This window comes from Scyliorhinus torazame, chromosome 8 (genome assembly GCF_047496885.1).
Source record: "Scyliorhinus torazame isolate Kashiwa2021f chromosome 8, sScyTor2.1, whole genome shotgun sequence".
Lineage (NCBI taxonomy): Eukaryota > Metazoa > Chordata > Chondrichthyes > Carcharhiniformes > Scyliorhinidae > Scyliorhinus > Scyliorhinus torazame.
In genome coordinates, this window is record NC_092714.1 from 178443899 (window position 1) to 178460602 (window position 16704).

A 16704-nucleotide genomic window follows, 5' to 3' on the forward strand; every position below is an offset into this window, starting at 1 on the left:
TTTGGAGGTCTTATACACTTCAATCAAGTCACTCTTCCAAACTCCTGTGGAGATAAGCCCAGTCTGTCCAACCTGCTCTCATAAGATAACCCGCTCATTTCAAGCATCAATCTAGTTAAAACTCCCCTGAGCTACCTCCAAGCATTTACATCCTTCCTTAAATAAAGAGACAAAAAATGCTCACAGTATTCGAGATGTGGTCTCACCAATACCCTATATAACTGAAGTATGACATACTTACTTCTTGGTTCCGTTCCTCTAAAGGACAGCATTCCATTAGCCTTCTTAATTACGTGCTGTACCTGCATTCTAACTTTTTATGACTCTTTGTATGTTGTTATAATTTCTTTTTAGTGCAGATCAAACTATTTACAATGGGAATTTCTGCCTCTATCGAGATTCACAATGACCCATTACATAGAACCTACAGCACAGAAACAGCCCATTGGTCTCTGCTGGTCTATATGCTCCACACAATCCTCCTTCCAGTTCTTTTTCATCCAACCCAATCAGCATATCCTGCTGACGTGTAAAGGTGCTGCTACTTTACTGTGATATGGAATCACAAAGGTTCAATACTGGCCTATGCCAAATAAACTGATCTCAACTGGAAGCACTCACAGTCCAGTTCCTTACATGGAGAACAGATGCGTGACACTGGGGGAATTGCACACAAGGGAGAGGCACTGGTGATATCACAGGCTTAACACTGGCAGAACAGAATTGCCCCTATGACTGTCCAAGCACTTGTGAAGCTTGTACATTATTACCGTTACAACATACAAACTGCAGGTAATTAGGAAATAAGGTAGGGAGGGGGAGGAGACTGTTGCTGTGATTAGCATGTTTCCTTTTTCTAAACTGAAGCCTGCTAAATTGGAATTTACCAAAGGGTGTCAGAAAACACCAGAAGCTTCTGTCTGCGGTGTGAGTGAAACACTGTAGAATGTGACCGGTTGTAGTTGTGAATGAACCGAGTCGGGGTGTGATTGCTACCAGAACCGGTTCAGAACTACAGGTTACTGTTACCTTTTCAGCGTGTTGAAAATAGGTGGCTCCATTATGTAATCTCGGCTGGAGAATCTTTGCAAGCACTCCTGCTGCACCTCTGCATCATCTTCACCGTCTCCGTCATCGTCATCATGCTGTGTGAGAACATCCAATTGTTAGTCATTCCTGGGATGCACTTTCCTTGAAACCACCCCCAACCCCCTCTCCCTTTGAAGTTCTCCCTCTCCCACCCCTGAAAATGCAGATTTAAACTTCAAACCTGGACCTTCAAGCCCCGAAAGAACAGGTCATTCTCATGAGTGATGCCTTTTAGGGCAGCACGGTGGCGCAGTGGTTAGCACTGCTGCCTCACGGGGCTGAGGACCCGGGTTCGATTCCGGCCCCAGGTCACTGCCCGTGTGGAGTTTGCACTTTCTCCCTGTGTTTGTGTGGGTCTCACCCCCACAACCCAAAGATGCGCAGGGTAGGTGGATTGGCCATGTTAAAATTGCTCCTTAATTGGAAAAAAAAGTAAGTCTTACTTTTTCCTGAGGAAGGAGCAGTGCTATGAAAGCTAGTGATTTGAAACAAACCTGTTGGACTTTAACCTGGTGTTGTAAGACTTCCTACTGTGCTCACCCCAGTCCAACGCCGGCATATCCACATCATGGGGAAAAAAAAGAATCGAGTACTCTAAATTTTTTTAAATTTTTTAAATGAGTGATGGCTTTTACTCTGATAAAATTAGTAAATAATAAGGCACAACAATAACTCGCCGCCATACGGTGCTTTTAACATAGCAAAATGTCCCATGGTGCTTCACAGGAGAGTTAACAAACAAAACTGACACCAAGCAACACAAGGCAATATTAGAGCAGGTGACTTCTAAAAAATTGACCGGAGAGACTAGTTTTAAGTAGCATCGTAAAGCAAGACACAGAAGTATAGTGGTTAACGGAGCAATTTCTAGGCCAAGGGCTTGGCTAGCTGAAAGCACAGCAACCTGTGGTGGACCGATGAAGAGTGACAATGCACAAGGCCAGAATTAGAGGAATCTCAGAGCATTGTAGGCCAGGAACAGACTACAGATATAGGGAGCTCAGCCAGAAGGGAGCAGGCATTACTCTCAGAACATGCCACTGAGATCAGGATGGTCCCAGGTTCAACCCAGCATCTAAACCAGATTAGGATGGTGGCAGAAGCATTGAAACTGGCCTCATATACCCTGTGTTAGGGGAAAACGAGCAGTGTCTGCAATGCTGTTCATCGTCCACACTGGAAGAACACACATGTTGGGACAAGAACTGTAATGGGCTCCGCAGTGATGCTTCCATTAGTGAAATAAACATGCTGAATGGCACACTTACTCAGGTGTCAGGCTGCAGATATCTATCGAATCATAGTCCAGAGAGAGACCAAGGCAGCAAAGTGACAGGGCTGAAGGTGATAAAGAACAAAACTTACAGGAATATCAGGCTGTAGGTTTCAAACTGGCAGCACAAAGAATCCTACGGATTGATTTGAAATCATTTGAGTTTTTCTGTGCTGGTTAGTGTAGTGGCACATTACTGTGCACCAATGAAATCACTTCCTGCAGTAGCAGAGTACGCTTTTGGACGCTGAAACTGTCCATGGAACCTTAATTTAGACAGATTCCTGGGGTTGTGTTAATGCCAACAGAAAAGGCTTTCCTGAATACATTAGTACTCGCAGGGTATCCCTGGGAGTGGGTTCATATATTACTGGTGTTCCTGGGGGTGGATTAGTATATTACGGGGGTCCCTAGGAGTGGGTTACTCTATTGTAGGGGTCCCTAGGAGTGGGTAAGTATATTACAAGTGCCTCAGGGAGTGGATCAAAACATTTCAGGTGTCCCTGGGAGTGAGTCAGCATATTCAGGCTAGATACAGGAATGCAAAGGACTGGGTCAATAAATATGAGGGGTCCTGGAGTGGGTCAGTGTATTACAGGGTCCCAGGGAGAGGATTAGTATATACTGGGATCGCTGGGAGTGGGTCAGTAGAGACAGGGATCACTGGGAGTGGGTCAGTATATACAAGGATCGCTGGGAATGGGTCAGTACATACTGGGGTCGCTCGGAGTGGGTCAGTATATATAGTAATCACATGGAGTGGGTCAGTAGATACTGGGGTCACTGGGAGTGGTTCAGTATATACAGGGATCGTTGGGAGTGGGTCAGTATATACAGTAATCACATGGAGTGGGTCAGTAGATACTGGGGTCACTGGGAGTGGTTCAGTATATACAGGGATCGTTGGGAGTGGGTCAGTATATACGGGGATCGCTGGGAGTGGGTCAGTATATACGGGGATCGCTGGGAGTGGGTCAGTACATACTGGGGTCGCTGTGAGTGGGTCAGTATATACAGGGATCGCTGGGAGTGGGACAGTATATACTGGGATCGCTGGGAGTGGGTCAGTATGTACGGTGGGGCCTTGGGAGTAGGTCAGTATATACAGGGATCGCTGGGAGTGGGTCAGTATGTACAGGGATAACTGCGAGCGGGTCAGTATATACTGGGATCACTGGGAGTGGGTCAGTATATACTGGGGTCACTGGAAGTAGGTCTGTATTTACTGGGATCACTGGGAGTGGGTCAGTATATACTGGGATCACTGGGAGTGGGTCAGTATATACGGGGGTCACTGGAAGTGGGTCTGTATTTACTGGGATCACTGGGAGTGGGTCAGTATATACTGGGGTCACTAGAAGTGGGTCTGTATTTACTGGGATCACTGGGAGTGGGTCAGTATATACTGGGATCACTGGGAGTGGGTCAGTATATACGGGGGTCACTGGAAGTGGGTCTATATTTACTGGGATCACTGGGAGTGGGTCAGTATATACTGGGGTCACTAGAAGTGGGTCTGTATTTACTGGGATCACTGGGAGTGGGTCAGTATATACTGGGGTCAACTTCTGGTTGCGGCAATGCACTGCTAAGCCGCACATTTTGGCAGCTCCCGTTCTAACAGACTTTTGGGCTCTTTTTGGGAGCCCCAACGGAATTTTCTTTTGACTAAACCCAGTGTGGGCTGACAAAGGAAGGAGTCCCCCCGGCTGTGTATGGAAAGGATCGGTGGTAGTGGCCAGATTGCGAAGGATCCTTTGGAACAGCGGCAGAGAAGAGAAGGAATGGCAACGGATGGAGCCCAGACGACATGGGGCCCGGACCAGCAGGAATTCCTCCGACGGTGTGTGGAGGAATTAAAGAAGGAGGTGCTGGCGCCAATGTTATTGGCAATCGAAGGGCTAAAAGAAACGCAAAAGGCCCAGGCGATAGAGCTCCATGGGGTGAAGGCGAAGGCAGCTGAGAACGAGGATGAGATCCTGGGCCTAGCGGTAAAAATGGAGACGCACGAGGCGCTCCATAAGAGGTGTATCGAAAGGCTCGAAGTCCTGGAGAACAGCTCGAGAAGAAAGAACCTCCGGATTCTGGGTCTCCCCGAGGGAGTGGAGGGAGCTGACGTTGGGGCTTATGTGAGCATGATGCTCCATTCACTAATGGGAGCTCGGGCCCCCTGGAGGTGGAAGGGGCTCACCGGGTCCTTGTGAGGAGACCAAAGGCTGGAGAACCACCAAGGGCGATAGTGGTGAGATTTCACCGCTTCACCGACAGAGGCGGTTTTGAGCTGGGCCAAGAAGGTACGGAGTAGCAGGTGGGAGAATGCGGTGATACGAGTGTATCAGGACTGGAGAGCGGAGGTGGCAAGAAGGAGGGCGAGCTTTAATCGGGCCAAGGCGGTGCTTCACAGGAAGAAAATAAAGTTTGGGATGCTGCAGCCGGCGCGATTGTGGGTCACGCACCAAGACAAACATTACTACTTTGAAACGTCGGATGAGGCATGGACCTTTATTCAAGAAAAGAAATTGGACCAGAACTGAGGGACTGATGCTGAGGGGGAGACGACGATGTTGATGTACACAAATGTAAATTGGGGAATGGAAGTTCACAGTGTCGGGACGATAGGCGGGTTTTTTTTCTCTTCTGGGGACACTGAGAAATGTGGGCGCCGGTGGAAAAAGGGACGGGGGGGGGGGGGGGAGAGATGGGGAATGGGGGAGCTGCGCCATGGAGGGCGGGGCCGATCCAGGAAAGCGCGGGTCTTTTCCCGCGCTAGGGAGATGATGGCGGGAAGATAGGCGCAAGGAGGATGAGAGTTCCACACACGGGGGGGGTCAAGGAAAGAGCGGGGGAAGCCGAGGTCAGTTGGAGTCAGCTGACTTTCGGAAGCATCATGGGGGGAGTAACCATGCTAGATGGGGATCTAGCCAGGGGGGGGGTGGTTAACTGGGTTGCTGCTGCTGGGAGCGAGAGGGAGCTGGCAAGGGAAGAGATGGTCGGGATGGGAGTGCGTCGCCTGGGGGACGGGTGGGTGCGCCGGACCTGGACGGGGGACTGGCCTAGAATAGGGGATGGCTAGTCGGCGGGGGGGGGGGGGGCAATCCGGCTGATCACGTGGAATGTGAGAGGCCTAAATGGGCCGATGAAGAGGGCCCGAGTGTTTGCGCACTTAAAAGGACTGAAAGCAGACGTGGTCATGCTTCAGGAGACGCATCTGAAGGTGGCGGATCAGGCTAGGTTAAGGAAAGGATGGGTGGGACAGGTGTTCCACTCAGGGTTGGACGCGTAAAATAGGGGGTGGCGATATTGGTGGGGATACGGGTGTCGTTCGAGTCTAGGAATATAGTGGTGGACAACGGTGGTAGATATGTGATGGTGAGTGGTAGATTGCAGGGAAAGGAGGACGTGTTGGTAAATGTATATGCCCCGAACTGGGACGACGCGGGATTTATGAAGCGGATGCTGGGACGTATCCCGGACCTGGAGGTGGGAAGCCTGGTAATGGGGGGGGGGATTTCAATACTGTGCTGGATCCAGGGTTAGATCGGTCTAGATCCAGGACCGGAAGAAAGCCGGCAGCGGCCAAGGTGCTCAGGGGGTTTATGGAGCAAATGGTGGGAGTGGATCCGTGGAGATTTGCCAGGCCGTTGGCCAAAGAGTTCTACTTTTTCTCCCATGTCCATAAGGTATACTCCCGGATAGATTTCTTTGTCTTGAGCAGAGTGGCAGGAACGGAGTATTCAGCCATAGCCGTTTCAGACAATGCCCCGCACTGGGTGGATCTGGAACTAGGAGAGGAGAGGGAACAGCGCCCACTCTGGCGATTGGATGTGGGACTATTGGCGGATGAGGGGGTCTGTGGAAGGATGCGGGGATGTATTGAGAGGTACCTGGAGGCCAATGATGACAGTGAGATCCAGGTGGGGGTAGTATGGGAAGCGCTGAAAGCGGTGGTTAGGGGAGAGTTGATCTCCATTAGGGCTTACAAGGAGAAAAAAGAGGGCAAAGAAAGGGAGAGATTAGTGGGGGAGATTTTGAGTGTGGATAAAAGATATGCGGAGGCCCCGGACAAAGGACTATAGAGAGGCGAAGACTTCAGACAGAGTTTGACCTGCTGACCACAGGGAAGGCAGATGCACAGTGGAGGAAGGCACAGGGGATGAGATACGAATATGGGGAAAAGACGAGCAGGCTGCTGGCCCACCAACCTCGCAAGAGGATAGCGGCGAGGGAGATTGGGGGAGTCAGGGATAAAACGGGAACTACGGAGCGGAGAGCAGGGAAGGTAAATGAGGTGTGTAAGACCTTTTATGAGAGGCAATACAAGTCCCAACCCCCGGAGGGAAAAGAGGGAATGCAACAGTTTCTGGACCAACTAAGGTTCCCGAGGGTGGAGGAGCAGGAGGTGGCAGGTCTGGGGGCGCCAATTGGGGTGGATGAGGTGACTAAAGGGCTGGGGAACATGCAGGCAGGGAAGGCCCCGGGACCAGACGGGTTCCCGGTGAAATTTTACAGGAAATATGTGGACTTGTTGGCCCCGCTGCTGGCGAGAACCTTTAACGAGGCCAGAGAAGGGGGACTCTACCCCCGACAATGTCGGAGGCAACGATATCACTAATCCTGAAGCGTGGTAAAGATCCGCTGCAATGTGGGTCATATAGGCCTATTTCGCTCCTGAATGTAGACGCCAAGTTGCTGGCAAAAGTGCTAGCGACGAGGATCGAGGATTGTGTCCCGGGGGTGGTGCATGAAGACCAGACAGGGTTTGTAAAGGGGAGACAATTGAATGTCAACGTGCGACGGCTGTTGGGGGTGATAATGATGCCCCCAGCGGAGGGGGAGGCAGAGATAGTGGTAGCGATGGATGCAGAGAAGGCATTCGACAGGGTAGAGTGGGAGTATTTATGGGAGGTGTTGAGGAGGTTTGGGTTCAGGGAGGGGTTTGTCAGTTGGGTCAGACTCCTCTATGGGGCCCCAGTGGCAAGTGTAGTCACAAATTGGCAGAGATCGGAGTATTTTTGGTTACATAGGGAACAAGGCAGGGGTGCCCCCTGTCCCCATTACTGTTCACGCTGGCAATTGAACCATTGGCCATAGCGTTGAGAGACTCCAGGAAATGGAGGGGGGTGGTTAGAGGGGGAGAGGAACATCGAGTGTCACTCTACGCAGCTGACCTACTGTGTATGTGGCGGATCCTGTGGAGGGGATGACAGAGGTTATGCAGATATTGAGGGAGTTTGGAGATTTTTCGGGATATAGGCTTAATATGGGGAAGAGTGAGCTTTTCATAGTACACCCCGGGGATCAGGGAAGAGGGATAGACGCCCTGCCGTTAACGAGAATGGAAAGGAGCTTCCGATATTTGGGGATTCAGGTAGCCAAGAGCTGGGGAACTCTACACAAACTCAATCTGACACGGCTGGTGGAGCAGATGGAGGAGGATTTCAAGAGGTGGGATATGCTGCCGCTCTCACTGGCGGGCAGAGTGCAGGCGATAAAGATGATGGTCCTCCCAAGGTTTCTTTTTGTGTTTCAATGTCTCCCCATTTTGATCACTAAGGCCTTTTTTAAGAAAATAGATAGGAGTGTTATGAGTTTCGTGGGGGCAGAGAAGACCCCGAGAGTAAGGAGGGGGTTCCTGCAGCGCAGCAGGGACAGAGGGGGACTGGCGTTGCCGAATCTGGACGACTATTACTGGGCCGCCAATGTGGCGATGGTTTGCAAGTGGATGAGGGAGGGAGAGGGGGCGGCGTGGAAGAGGCTGGAGATGGCGTCCTGTAAAGGAACAAGCCTAAAGGCGCTGGTTACGGCGCCGCTACCGCTTTCCCCGAAAAGGTAGACCACAAACCCAGTGGTGGTGGCAACCTTAAGGATCTGGGGGCAATGGAGGCGACATAGGGGGGGCGACGGGTGCTTCGGTGTGGTCCCCGATCAGGAATAACCATAGGTTTGCTCCAGGAAGGATGGATGGAGGGTTCCAGAGCTGGCATCGGGCAGGAATTAGGAGACTGAGAGACTTGTTTATTGATGGGGAGTTTGCGAGCCTGGGAGCGCTGGAGGAAAAGTACAAGTTGCCCCCGGGGAATATCTTTAGATAAATGCAAGTGAGGGCATTTATGAGGCAACAGGTGAGGGAATTTCCGCTGCTCCCGACACAGGGGATCCAAGATAGAGTGATTTCAGGGGTATGGATCGGGGAGGGCAAAGTGTCCGAAATATATCAGGAGATGAGAAACCAGGGGGAGGCGCTGGTAGAGGAGCTGAAAGGAAAATGGGAAGAAGAGCTGGGGGAGGAGATTGAGGAGGGGGTGTGGGCTGAAGCCCTAAGTAGGGTAAATTCCTCTTCCTCGTGTGCCAGGCTTAGCCTGATACAATTCAAGGTTCTACACAGAGCACACATGATGGGAGCGAGGCTGAGCAGGTTCTTCGGAGTGGAGGACAGGTGCGGGAGGTGCTTGGGAAGCCCTGCGAACCACACACATATGTTCTGGTCGTGTCCGGCACTGGATGAGTACTGGAGGGGAGTGGCAAGAGTGATTTCAAAGGTGGTGAATGTCCAGGTCAAGCCAGGCTGGGGGTTAGCTATATTTGGGGTAGCGGAAGAGCCGGGTGTGCAGGAGGCGAAAGAGGCCGATATTCTGGCCTTTGCGTCCCTGGTAGCCCGGTGAAGGATCTTACTATGTGGAAGGAAGCGAAACCCCTCGGCGTGGAGGCCTGGATAAACGACATGGCAGGGTTCATAAAACTGGAACAGATGAAGTTTGCGTTGAGAGGATCGGTTCAGGGGTTCTCCAGGCGGTGGCAGCCGTTCCTTGACTATCTCGCGGAACGTTAAAGGAAAATAGATCGTCAACAGCAGCAGCCCACAGAGAGGGGGGGGAGCACTACTTTCTGTTACTTTGTTAAATCACTATTTTCAGTTAAATTATGTTATTTATTAGTTATTGTGTTATCTTTTTTGTTGATTTGTAAAGTGGAAAAATTGTCTTTGAAAACTTTAATAAAATATATATATTTTTTAAGTATATACTGGGGTCACTGGAAGTGGGTCAGTATATACTGTGGTTGCTGGGAGTGGGTCAGTATATAGTGGGGTCACTGGAAGTGGGTCAGTATTTAATGGGATCACTGGGAGTGGGTCAGTATATACAGGGGTCGCTTGGAGTAGTTCAGTATATAAGGGGGTCACTGGGAATGGGTCAGTATGTACGGCGGTCACTGGGAGTGGGTCAGTACATACAGGGATCACTGGCAGTGGGTCAGTATACACGGGGGTCACTGGGAGTGGGTCAGTATATACAGGGGTCGCTTGGAGTAGTTCAGTATATAAGGGGGTCACTGGGAATGGGTCAGTATGTACGGCGGTCACTGGGAGTGGGTCAGTACATACAGGGATCACTGGCAGTGGGTCAGTATACACGGGGGTCACTGGGAGTGGGTCAGTATATACAAGGATCACTGGGAGTGGGTCAGTATATATGGGGGTCGCTGGGAGTGGGTCAGTATATATGGAGATCTCTGGGAGTGGGTCAGTATATACTGGGATCTCTGGAACTGGGTCAGTATATACAGGGATCGCTGGGAGTGGGTCAGTACATACTGGGGTTGCTGGGAGTGCGTCAGTATATACAGGGGTCGCTGGGAGTGGGTCTGTATATACTGGGGTCGATGGGAGTGGGTCAGTATATTACAAGGGTTACAGGGAGTGGGTCAGTATATAACGAGGGTTACAGGGAGTGGGTCAGTAGAAACGGGGATCGCTGGGAGTGCGTCAGTATATACAGGGGTCGCTGGGAGTGGATCAGTATATACTGGGGTCGATGGGAGAGGGTCAGTATATTACGAGGGTTACAGGGAGTGGGTCAGTATATAACGAGGGTTACAGGGAGTGGGTCAGTAGAAACGGGGATCGCTGGGAGTGGGTCAGTATATACTGGGGTCGATGGGAGTGGGTCAGTATATACTGGGGTCGATGGGAGTGGGTCAGTATATAACGAGGGTTACAGGGAGTGGGTCAGTATATACGGGGTTCGCTGGGAGTGGGTCAGTATATACGAGGGTGCCAGGGAGTGGGTCAGTGTATAAAGGGGTTGCTGGGAGTGGGACAGTATATATTGGGATCACTGGGAGTGGGTCAGTATATACTGGGATCACTGTGAGTGGGTCAGTATATACAGGGATCGCTGGGAGTGGGTCAGTATATGCGAGGGTGCCAGGGAGTGGGTCAGTATATACAGGGGTTGCTGGGAGTGGGTCAGTATATATTGGGATCACTGGGAGTGGGTCAGTATATACTGGGATCACTGTGAGTGGGTCAGTATATACAGGGATCGCTGTGAGTGGGTCAGTATATACAGGGATCGCTGGGAGTGGGTCAGTATATATTGGGATCACTGGGAGTGGGTCAGTATATACTGGGATCACTGTGAGTGGGTCAGTATATACAGGGATCGCTGTGAGTGGGTCAGTATATACAGGGATCGCTGGGAGTGGGTCAGTATGCACACTGAAGACCTGGGACCAATTCAGGCGCCACTTCAAGCTTGTGGTATGTCTGTAGAGGCCTCTCATCTACAACAACCATGGGTTTACACCAGCGAAGACGGACGTCACATTTCATAGAATCAACAGTGCAGAAGGAGGCCACTCGGCCCATCGAGTCAGCACCAGCCCTGGAAAGATCACCCCACTCAAGTCCACACCTCCACCCTACCCCGTAACCACACCTAACCTTTTCGACACTAAGGACAATTTAGCATGACCAATCCACCTAACCTGCACTTCTTTGGACATTATGTGGAAACCGGAGCACCCGGAGGGAACCCACACAGACACGGGGAGAAAGTGCAACCTCCACACAGACAGTCACCCAAGCCGGGAATCGAACCAGGGACCCTGGAGTTGTGAGGCAGCATTGCTAACCACTGTGCACCGTACCGCCCCTGGAACGTGGAGGGAGGACAGAGTGGCATTGAGAATAAGGGACATGTATGTGGACGGTAGAGTCGTGACCCTGGGTGAGCTCCCAGAGAAGCTCCAACTCCCGAAAGGGAACGAGGTCGATCCTGCAGCTGCGTGGCTTTCTCCGCAACAGGACAAAAACGTTCCCCCAGAGACCCGGACACACCTTTGGACACAATGGTAGGACTAGACTAGTTGGGGGACGACAAATGTGGCGACATTACGGGCGACTCATAGAAAAGGTCAGGATCCCATTGGACAAAACCAGATGGAAATGGGGGGTGGGGTGGGGTGGAGAGAGGGGGCGAGCGTTGTCAGGGGACCTGGCCAACCACACTCACACATGTTCTGGTCCTGACTCAGACTCAGGAAGCTCTGGACGGCCTTTTTTGAGGCCATGTACAGAGTTGTGGGGGTCGTGTTGGAGCCGTGCTCATCTGTGGTGGTCATTGGGGTGTCTGAGCATCCAGGGCTCTACATGGGAAGAGGGGCGGACACCTTGGCCTTCGCCTCACTGATCGGCAGGTGGAACTTCTGCTAGGTTGGAAATCGGCAGCACCACCCAGGGCCTCGGACTGGCTCTGAGACCTGGCCGAGTTCCTAAGACTGATTGAGAATTTTATTTTCTCTAGAGGATCCAAGGAAAGATTCCACAAATATGAAGAAGCCAAACCTCTTTGACGACGTGTTGTTCTCAACCAGTGCGGGCGGGGGGGGGCGCGCAGGGAATACCGCCGGGATGGATGAAAGAGAGCTTGCGTACAGCAGATGAGATGGGGAGGAAGGCCATTTGCCAGAATGGACACAGAGCCCTCCCACACATGGAAAACTGAGGAGGCAGACCATCTTCAACTCAATGGGGGTAATAGGACCCCCCCCCCCATCAAAAGAAGCTTTTCATTTTTTATTTATTCGCTTCCGGGATGTTGGCATCGCTGGAGGCCTTTTTTTAAAAAAAAAATGTTTTATTAATGCTTTTCCAACCAACGTTTTTACATAACAAAGATAGAAGTACAAATAATAATAAAAATAAACAAGAATTATTAAACAGAACAAGATGGGTGTTGTCTTCATACAAAACTTACATTATAACAACAGTTCCGCCCCCCCCCCCCCCCCCCCCCAGGATGCTGCTGCTGACAACTACTGCTCCCCGAGAAATCGCTGGAGGCCTTTAAGGCGTATGCTTGGGGGCTATTAATTTCATACATGGCCAACAAAATGCATAAAATGCTGGAGCAACAATGCCAGTTGGAAGTTAAATTGGCTGAAACAGAGGGAGAATTGCAGGAATCCTAACTGTTCGTTGCTGAAAGAAATTTCTGCAATTTAAACGGTGCTGAACTCTTTGTTGACTCAACGTGCTGAGAGGTGCTTAATGTTGCCAAATAAAAGTTATATGAGGCTGGTAACAAGCTGAGTAAATACCTGGCTTTCCTTACTCAGAAGAGAGCTGACTCTAGGGCTAGTCTCGCTGTACTAGACTCCAAGGATTTATTATTTTTGTTTTTATAAATTTAGAGTACCCAATTCATTTTTTCCAATTAAGGGGCAATTTAGCGTGGCCAATCCACCGACCCTGTACATCTTTGGGTTGTGGGGGCGAAACCCACGCAAACACGGGGAGAATGTGCAAACTCCACACGGACAGTGACCCAGGGCCGGGATCGAACCTGGGACCTCGGCGCCATGACGCAGCAGGGCTAACCCACTGCGCCATCGTGCTGCCCATGTAGATTTAAAATTGTTGTCTAAGGTGTTTGGGCAACACCTAGAAGGAATTCTCCCTATGATCATCCAGGGCGATTAGAGTGGGTTCATAAAGTGCCAGAATTGATGTAACAATGTCAGGGGTTTATTGGCATCGCAGGTGGGCCCGGTAATTAGATGCGAACGGTGTTGCAACTGCGCGCGATGCAATGACGCTGATTTGGTGGGGGTGGAGCGTCGCCACCCGGCGTCAGGAGCTATTCTCCGCCCGATCGCCATTGTCAGACTCCTATTTACTGACTACAGCTCAGCCTTCAACACCATTATTCCTACGAAACTCATCTCCAAACTCCGTGGCCTTGGCCTCAGCTCCTCCCTCTGCGACTGGATCCTGAACTTCCCAACCCACAGGCCACATATTAGTCAGGATAGGCAACAACACCTCCACCACAATCATCCTCAACACCGGTGCCCCAAAAGGCTGTGTCCTCAGTCCCCTACTATATTCCTTATACACCTATGCCTGTGTGGCCAAATTTCCCACCAACTCGATTTTCAAATCTGCTGATGACACCACCATAGTGGGTCGGATCTCAAACAATGACGGGACAGAGTACAGGAATGAGGTAGGGAATCTGGTGAACTGGTGCAACGACAATAATCTCTCCCTCAATGTCAACAAAATGAGGGAGATTGTCATCGACTTCAGGAAGCGTAGTGGAGAACATGCCCTGTCTACATCAATGGGAACAAAGTAGAAAGGGTGAGAGCTTCAGGTTTTTAGGTGTACAGACCACCAACAACCTGTCCTGGTCCCCCCATGCTGACACTATAGTTAAGAAACCCCACCAACGGCTCTACTTTCTCAGAAGACTAAGGAAATTTGGTATGTCAGCTACGGCTCTCACCAACTTTTACAGATGCACCATAGAAAGCATTCTTTCTGATTGTATCACAGCTCGGTATGGATCCTGCTCTGTCCAAGACCCAGGTAACTACAAAATGTCGTGAATTTAGCCCAATCCATCACACAAACCAGCCTCCCATCCATTGACTGTGTCTACAATTCCCGCTGCCTCGGAAAGGCAACCAGCATAATTAAGGACCCCACGCACCCCGGACATATTCTCTTCCACCTTCTTCCGTCAGGAAAAAGATACAAAAGTTTGAGCTCACGTACCAACCGACTCAAGAACAGCTTCTTCCCTGCTGCCATCAGATTTTTGAATGGACCTACCTCCTATTAAGTTCATCTTTTATCTCCACCCTAGCTATGAACTGTAACATTACATTCTGCAGTCTCTCCTTCCTTCCCTACGTACGGTATGTGTTGTCTGTCTCGCATGCAAGAAACAATACTTTTCACTATATACTAATACATGTGTCAATAATAAATCAAATCAAATCAAATAAAAGAGAGACATGCCAGATCGAGGCATTACATCTGACCTCACATTCATCTTAGCCAAAAGGCCAAGAAGCAATGAAAATCCTATAATTATCAACGCTCAGGAGCATGGAGGTCCATCAGCTTGATGGGAGATCAAAATTTACTCCCACTCTCTCTCCCATTCAGGGTAACCCGAATTTCTCACCAGGTCTTATGGGCCATGGACTCGTTATCTGGAGGGATAGAGAGATATTTGGAGGTTGGGCGACATGTTTAGTGGTGCCTCTTTGTAATCTTTTCAGCAGCTATGTCAACAATTTGATATCACAAGATATTCCTTTTTCAAATATCTGCAACTCAGAGACTGATACGATGTTATGGGCATCACAGAGATGTGGCTGCAAGGGGATCAGGGCTGGGATCTAAATATACAAGGATATGTGTCCTATCGAAAGGACAGGCAGATGGGCAAAGAGGGCGGGGTTGCATTGTTAGTAAGGAATTAAATTAAATCGATAGCAAGAAGTGATATAGAAACAAAAGGCCTAGAATCTGTATGGGTAGAGTTGAGGTAGAAAGACCCTGATGAGAGTTATGTACAGGTCCCGAGCAGTAGTCAGTAGGTCCCGACGCTATATTGCGTCGTAATTGGGGAAAAAAACAATTGAGTACTCTAAATTTAAAAAAAGTGAGCAGTGTGGGGCAGAAAATAAATCTGGAGATAGAAAAGGCAGAAAAGGAAATATTACAATAGTCATGGGGGACTTCAATATGCAAGTGGATTGGGAAAATCAGGTTGGTAGTGGATCCCAAGAAGAGGAATTTGTGGAATGTCTAAGATATTTTTTTGGAACAGCTCGTGACAGAGCCCACTGGAAACAGGCAATTCTGGATTTGGTGATGTGTAATGAGGCAGACTTGATTAGGGAACTGAAGGAGAAGGGACCCTTAAGGGGCAGTGACCACAATATGATAGAATTTACCCTGCAGTTCGAGAGGGAGAAGATGGATTAGATGTAACGGTATTACAATTAAATAAAGGTAACCACGGCCAGAGTTGATTGGACGGGAAGCCTAGCAGGGAAGACAGTGGAACAGCAATGGCAGGAGGTTTAGGGGTTATTCGGGATGCATAACATAAATTCAACGCAAGGAGGAGGAAACATGCTAAGGGGAGAACGAGGCATCCATGGCTGATGAGGGAAATCAAGAACAACATAAAAGCAAAAGAAAAAGCATCCAAGGTGGCGAGGATTAGTGAGAAGCCAGATGACTGGGAAGCCTTTAAAAGCGAGCAGAGGGGCGGCAGGCGGCATAGTGGTTAGCACTGCTGCTTCATGGCGCCGGGGACCCGAGTTCGATCCCGGCGCCAAGTCACTGTCCGTGTGGAGTTTACGCATTCACCCTGTGTCTGCGTGGGTCTCACCCCCACAAGCCCAAAGATGTGCAGGGTGGGTAGATTGCCACGCTATATTGCGTCGTAATTGGGGAAAAAAACAATTGAGTACTCTAAATTTAAATAAGTGAGCAGAGGACAACTAAAAAAAGCAATAAGGGGGGAGAAGGTGAAATATGTGTGTAAGTTAGCAAGTAATATAAAAGAAGACAGGAAGAGTTTTTTTCAACATGTAAAAGGTAAGAGAGAGGCAAGAATAGACATTGGACCACTGGAAAATGAGACTGGAGAAGAAGTAATAGGAAACAAAGAAATGGAAGGGGAACTGAATAGTTACTTTACATCAGTCTTCACCGTGGAAGACACCAGTAGGATGCCAGAGCTCCAGGAGAACCAGGGGACAGAGGTGAGTGCAGTGGCCATCACGAAGGAGAAAGTTTTGGAGAAACTGAAAGGTCTGACGGTGGATAAATCACCCTGGTCCGGATGGACTACATTCCAAGATTCTAAAGGAGATAGCTGAAGAAATTGTGGAGGCATTGGTGGTGATCTTTCAGGAATCACTGGAGGCAGGAAGGGTCCCAGAGGACTGGAAAATGACGAATGCAACACCCCTTTTTATGAAGGGAGGGAGGCAGAAGATGGGAAATTATAGGCCGGTTAGCCTGACTTCAATCATTGGTAAGATTTCAGAGTCCGTTATTAAAGCTGAGATTGCGGAATACTTGGAAATGCATGATAAAATAGGACTGAGTCTGCATGGACTCGTCTCGGGAAGGTCATGTCTGATAAATCGGTTAGAATTCTTTGAGGAAGTAAGAAGGAAGTTAGACAAAGGAACGATTGGACGTGATCTATTTAGATTTCCAGAGGGCCTTTGACAAGGTGCCG

The 16704-nt window shown here is 49.7% G+C and overlaps 1 protein-coding gene across 4 annotated transcripts in view; it reads right to left on the reverse strand.

Annotated features, from left to right (window-relative positions):
• Positions 1–16704, reverse strand: part of nelfcd (negative elongation factor complex member C/D) — a 102275-nt gene that overhangs the window by 71889 nt on the left and 13682 nt on the right. For all 4 annotated transcript variants that reach the window (XM_072514563.1, XM_072514561.1, XM_072514564.1 and 1 more), the window contains one exon: positions 1030–1145. In XM_072514563.1, the coding sequence (XP_072370664.1) occupies positions 1030–1145 (116 nt within the window). The remainder of the gene's footprint in view (positions 1–1029; positions 1146–16704) is intronic.